General features: G+C 37.2%; 1 protein-coding gene across 2 annotated transcripts; it reads right to left on the bottom strand.

Moving 5' to 3' along the window:
* Window positions 1-354: 354 nt before the first annotated feature.
* On the bottom strand, window positions 355-5,838 carry LOC110065384 (protein TEX261-like). 2 transcript variants are annotated; one of them, XM_020772515.2, is made up of 6 exons: window positions 5,701-5,838; window positions 5,492-5,571; window positions 3,415-3,568; window positions 1,688-1,755; window positions 1,455-1,569; window positions 355-1,128 (listed from the first exon to the last, which is right to left on the bottom strand). In XM_020772515.2, exons 1-6 carry the CDS (start codon window positions 5,765-5,767, stop codon window positions 1,010-1,012), a joined length of 603 nt encoding a protein of 200 aa, XP_020628174.1. In that variant the 5' UTR covers window positions 5,768-5,838; the 3' UTR covers window positions 355-1,009. The 2 variants fall into 2 exon arrangements, with proteins under 2 accessions (XP_020628174.1, XP_089145929.1); XM_089289803.1 differs by lacking the exon at window positions 5,701-5,838 and having other exon boundaries at window positions 5,492-5,691.
* Between the last annotated feature and the right edge of the window lie 211 nt (window positions 5,839-6,049).

Genomic DNA, 6,049 nt, shown 5'->3' with positions numbered 1-6,049 from the left:
CAAAAAGTTATTTTTTCAACAAATTTACTTTTTGTTAACTTTTTTTCACTGATAGCTGAGCACGTTATTATATTGACAAGGACTTTCAGGCTCTTCAATTGCTTGTATCAGGTCATGTTGACATGCAGCAATCGATAAAAGCTGCGGAAACACTTGTCTAAAGCTGGACAGGTGTTCCCACAGCATTTTCCGTTCTCCACTCGTGTTTTTGTAACTCCATAGAAACACAGAAAACGTTTTCTACTTCTTAAATTAAATTAGCCGGCAAACATGCAGACCGTCTTGCGCACCGTAATGTACTCTCAAGTAAGCCAATAGGATAACTACTCACAACACGTTATACACTAACCATACTTGTACTAGAAATGTTTTATTTTTATTGAAATTTGCTTGGGAAATAATTGATGTGAAGGCTTGGGCTGAAGAGAGTAGACTGAAAAACCTCACATAACCCATAATATTTATATTATTTCTTTTTCTGTGAACTTTGTATGTTCTTATAATATACAGTAGACCTACAGGCAGCATCTTTGTTTTTTTTTTTTTAGCAAAAAATCCCTTTAAAAAGGTTAAAATGTGTTTTGCAATGATCACTTCCCACACAAGGTTTAAATACAGAAAATCTAACCAGCCTGCCTAGTGTTAAGTGACAAAAAATAATGATTCTTACAGCCTAAGAATCATCAGTGACACTGCTGGATCTAAATTGAAAATATAACAATGAGTGTGACATAAAGGGTAACTATAACAAACAGGAGGAACCAGGCTTGAATACTCTTGAATCCTTTAGGAGGGATTTCAGGTATTCAGGAAAATCTGTTCACTTGGGCTAAGCTGGTGTCTTCTTCAGACTCTCAGCTGCCTACATGTGAAGCACATCTTGCCATTTCTGCATTACGAGTAGCACGTTTTCTAGCACACTGACCAACTTGCCTGGAACAAAATATGAATATAACCTCTGAAATAGGAACATGGATCAGACACAGCATATATATTTTACAAAAGGTGCTTAATATGTTTTTGTTCTAGTTGGTAAATATCCCTCTGTTTTCCTGGACAAGAAATTAAAAACTGCTAGGAGTCCATGCCTGCGACTTGACCTTTGGCCTGCATAGGCATAGCTTGGTTCTGTGAAGAAAAAAAAGGTGAAAATTTCCTTCACTAAGGAATGGTTTTTATTCAATAAATTAATAATCATGCACAATGTACATGTATGGTCAAACTTCACTTATTATGGAGTTTTAGAGGTCAAAAATAAATGTTTCAAATAGTTTTGTTTTCCTTTTCAGTAGGTCAAAGATCTCATTTGATCAGGTTCTCAAGTTGATCATTCACTAGGCTGAAAAGTGTCAACATATGTTTTTCAGAGGGAGTGAAAAATGAATTTCTGAATTTCATGGTCTAAACAATAATATACTGTATAATTATTATTGGTGACTGAATGGTCTATGTACCTCTTGTATCTTCGGGAGCTGTGGATGCTGTTGGTAACACATTTTCACTTGCAGATAATGATACAAAAAAAGCAAATGGCAGAATCCATAAACAGATTGTGAAGTAAGCTAGGATCTGAAGAGAGTAAAGTCCAAAAAAAAAGTGAGGCTTGGAAATTGCTTTTCTTTGCACCCTGCTAATCACAAATAACAGTTTGCACTGTAATAATAAAAACAATAAAATACTACAATACCTCAGAAAATGGATACCAGACAGACGAAAAGTAGTCAAATGCCAAGTAGTGATTAACAAATACCATTGCTGCAAATAAATTGAAAAATAATTTTACAAGCTACATAAAAAGACCTTACCAATTTAATTTTTTCCAATGATTTGATTAAAACTTTTCTTCCAGTAAATGCCAATTATCATATACAGTTGCAAACAACCCAGTCTGCCCATTCCCCACATTAGAAGTTTGTGAGAACTTCATGTAGTGCCTCCATTTAAACAAGGACCCTTCAAGTCTAACCAGCACCATTTGTAGAAAATACTTACAAGAAGCAAAGAATTTAAGTTACATGTATTGTGGCAGTCACACTATGCAAGTCAGGCAGTTGTGAAAATAAGACCTGGAAAAACCAAGTCAGGTTTGAAAGGGATTTGAACCCATGATCTGTGTGATACAAATGAAGTGCTCTACCCCCAGGGGGTTACTATGGATTTCAACTAGTGGGGATTGATGGAAGGATGTTTCTCTGTTTGAAATTTTTTATTCCAGGTATTATTCAGGTAAGAAAATTTGACAAGTACAGTCAAACCTCCAGTTGCGACCACCTCTCCTCAGTGACCAGTTTTCCAAAATGCCAAAAGTTTCCAAGTCAAATCACTATATTCAGAACTTCTTGTAAGCGACCAACTCTCTTAAGTGACCGTGACCACATTAAGAGCTAAAAGTTTGAAATTTTCTTTTGTTTTTAACCTCTTGTAATTGACCACTTGACAAATAATAGAGGGGAAACTGGAAAATAAGGTGTTGTAAGTATAAGAGATGGAAATTGCTCAATGGGATGTACTGGATTTTTCTCGAAACTTCTCCGCAGTTACCATATGGTAAAATTTGACCCATAATGGTCTAAGCTCTCATAAGCAACCACCTCCCACTTAGGCTTGACATCCTGGGTGGTCTCTTACTGGAAGTTCAACTGTATTTTTGTTTGAGGGGGGGGGGGGGGGGGAATTAAGTAGAGATTTTGGGCCACATAGTTCTGTGAATAAAGTACAACCAAATCCAAATTTGTTCTATGGTTGCTGACATAGCAATGACATAGCAATTTTTCTAGGACAATCCCGTCCAAGGGGAAAAGGCGCAATGAAGTTAACCCTATGTGAAGCACCAACCCCTGAGACAACGCCAGACCACAACACTGGGAACTATGTGCCCTACTCTTTGCAATAAGTGTGTGGGAAAACAAATAAGTGCGGAAAACTATTTCACTTGATGCAAGATTTCTTCACCAGGTGATGAATATTATTTATTATGGAGCTTAGCCCTGTGAGCTGACAAGATGAACCGAATTCTGCACTGTGATTGCCTACCGGAGCAAGCAAGATGGCTCTATCTTGCCCACTTGGGATTACCCACTGTGCCCCATAGACCACATGTTCTTTTTCCATGTAATAAATCCTTTATTGACCAAGCTTGTTCAGACAAGATGGCTGGATATTGGCCCTGTTCTATTTTTGCATGTTTATGGTCCATGACTCCATCTTGGTCCATAAACATGCAAAAAAAAAAAAAAATAATAAAATAATAATAATAACTCAGCAAATATCCAGCCATCTTGACCTCATGTTTGGTCAATAACCATCCAGTTTGTATATACAGGGTGCATTCACAACTCTAGATTCTGTAGTGTATGGTAAAATGATAAGAACTCCACACTCAGCCCTCAATAAACTATGGTAAAGGACTCTTACCTACTCCTCCTAAAAACACAGGAGATGTAAGTTCAATAAAAGGAAAATCGTTGAGAAGTAGAAAGTAAAGTCCATTGCTGATGAGTCCTCCGATAATCACTGTGATAGGGAATTTTTCCAACACAAGAAGTCCAACATAAACTATTGTTGTTACCTGCAAAAACAAAGGGAAAATAGGAGATATGTTAAAAAAAAATGTAAAATAAATTATAGCAATTTTAATCAAATATACCCCTACCTGAAAGCTAAATGTAGTTTCTAGTAGAAACTATGGATATAGTGCAAACATAGGAAATGCTTATTTATTGCTATTATTGGTGGAACTACTCACTAAACTTATGCGCCTGCAGGCATTTTAAATTAGCATCATCTGAAACAGGCTACATGTATTTAAACTTAAGAGTGTGTTAACCTTTCTAACTGTGAAAAACGAATAAAATATTGATATAAGCCTGAGCTAGAGGTGCCAATTTATTAGTGCAGGGTTCCTTTTTCCTATCTGATATCCCACCTCTAACTGACACCAGTATCCATAACATGTAACTGAAGCTGTCTGCTCACTTTGTTCATGTCCAATAGGAGACTTCTATGTAGGAACTATACTAAATAATAACATGGCTAGCAAAGTGGCACTATCAAACTCAGTATTACAATGGAATCCTGATTTTTCGATCCTCCAAGGGAAACAAAAATTGGTTCGAAAAATCAGATAGTTTGGGAAATTGGGAGAAAAATTACAGTGTTTGACTGAGGAATGGGAAGTGACCTTTGGTTGGAGTTATCAGGGGGCATTGTACATGTTAAGTGTACATAATAATCCGGCAGTGCTCTTATGGTATGAGCAAAGTCAAATTTATTTTGCAAGACAAAAAAAATATATTTCCACTGGCAATGTTATAATTCAATTAAACATGCCGTTAGCTATGCATCATTGAGTTATGATGCACTTGGGAAGTTTGGGGAGCACGCAAGAAGTTGCTCTTGGCTACCCCTTGAGCAACTTTTATGCTTCTTTCCTACTCTCCAAACTTCCTGCAAGCATCATAACTCAGAGATGCATGCGAAACCATGAATCAATATTGTCAATGTATCTCTAGTCTCAAAACCAGAATATATCAATTTTATCAACAGGCTGTTATAGTGCTATTTAGGAGATTCCCATTATTTGGTTGCCTGTTTCCCCTCGTGACAAAAAAATTATCTAGTCCACAAATCATTGCTCCTGTTCAGAATCAGCAGAGACTTGCTTCATCAGTGTGGAAAGAAGATTTGTCTCTAGTCAAAATAATGTTCATCTTGGTGATGAGTGCTGAGACGCTGCTGACTGCACTTATAGGCTACTACCTAAGGATCTCTTTAGATTATCAGTCAACGCATTTAATCTATGATGCATGTCACTCCTGTTCTTGGGGGTTAAGTACAGCTGAGTCTGTTTGCCTCTAGTTTAGTCACATATTTAGATGTTGCGCTTCAATCAGTACATGCTTTGCAAAGCAGCCATGGTTGTGCAATATCTACATTGCAAATTCCATCAAACATTGCAAGTGCTTGTACCCTTTTTATAAATGCAAGTTAATATTATCTATTTCCCTTGCAAATAAAAGGGGCATATGAAAATACATTCAAAACAATCAGACGTTGCACAAATGATATAATTCAAGACAGTACATTCAGTTGAAATAAGAATTATTTCACGTATAACTAAACAAAACTCTCCATCTTTGCAATTATCTTGTGGATTGGCATGTTTTGCTTTACTTCATAAATATTTCAAGCGAGGATTTTACTGCAAACTCAGCTGCAGCTCAACACTGACTCGCATTATAATCAACTGAAAATTGAACTATACGTGTACACATGGCCATAAAGCCTTTCTGTGTTGATCATAAAGGCATAGCATGATCGATGAGGTGTCCTGCAATCTTGCGCCATCGGCATCCAGGACTGTACGAGTTCTGCAATAAACAGTGAGCTTGCGTTCAACAGACACCTGTAATGTAAATACTTTAATAGCTTTTATGCTGCCTATGATAAATATTTTACGTACACAAAAAACTGCAAAGGCTGACCCACTCACCACTAGCATACCCTTGATTACTTTAGCTGTTAGGACTGTGTATTCCTCTACAAGTTCAGCCAGGTAAAAGAGAGCTGCAGCTGTAACAAAATTGCACAACAAAAAGCACAATCTTTTGTAAACACCCATGCACATATTTTGGTGAGAAGGACATCGGCCTGCATGTACAGTCATACAGCACTAGAATGCAAGAATTGACCTGCAAATACCTAAAGCTAGAGTCAAGAAGAGGACATGGAAGATCATCGAGATCCAGCTTAAAATATAAAGAAACATCTTGGAAGGACCACGTTGACAATTTGTACGTATTAAGTAAAACTCACGAAACGTGCGAGAATAAACTGTTCGGCTATGTAGCCACTCCTTAGATTAGCAACCGCTCCTCAATCCAATAGGTCCGCATAGCATGCATAATTACTGACGATCAAGTGCCCAGTTTTCGTTCGCGCTAAGAGACTGCGAAATAACAAACACAGTATTTTGTTTTACAGTATCTTGGTCAGTTCAGATTCAATTAGATGACTGAGCTCAACAAAACAATCAGCATGCGTGCAAACA

Source organism: Orbicella faveolata, unplaced genomic scaffold (genome assembly GCF_042242905.1).
Source record: "Orbicella faveolata isolate gen_17 unplaced genomic scaffold, um_ofav_v1 contig_1, whole genome shotgun sequence".
NCBI classification, from domain to species: Eukaryota; Metazoa; Cnidaria; class Anthozoa; order Scleractinia; family Merulinidae; genus Orbicella; species Orbicella faveolata.
The sequence above is the reverse complement of the archived record's forward strand: the minus strand, read 5'-3'. Positions and strand labels throughout refer to the sequence as shown.

Bases quoted from the DNA above. Each gene is read 5' to 3' on its own strand.
- LOC110065384 (XM_089289803.1), bottom strand. From the start codon at position 5,665: ATGACTGTACATGCAGGCCGATGTCCTTCTCACCAAAATATGTGCATG. The intron at 3,569-5,491 runs GTGAGTGGGTCA...TTGTTTTTGCAG, and splicing joins TAATCAAGGGTATGCTAGTG to GTAACAACAATAGTTTATGT. The intron at 1,570-1,687 runs GTATTGTAGTAT...TACTCTCTTCAG, and splicing joins TCTGGTATCCATTTTCTGAG to ATCCTAGCTTACTTCACAAT.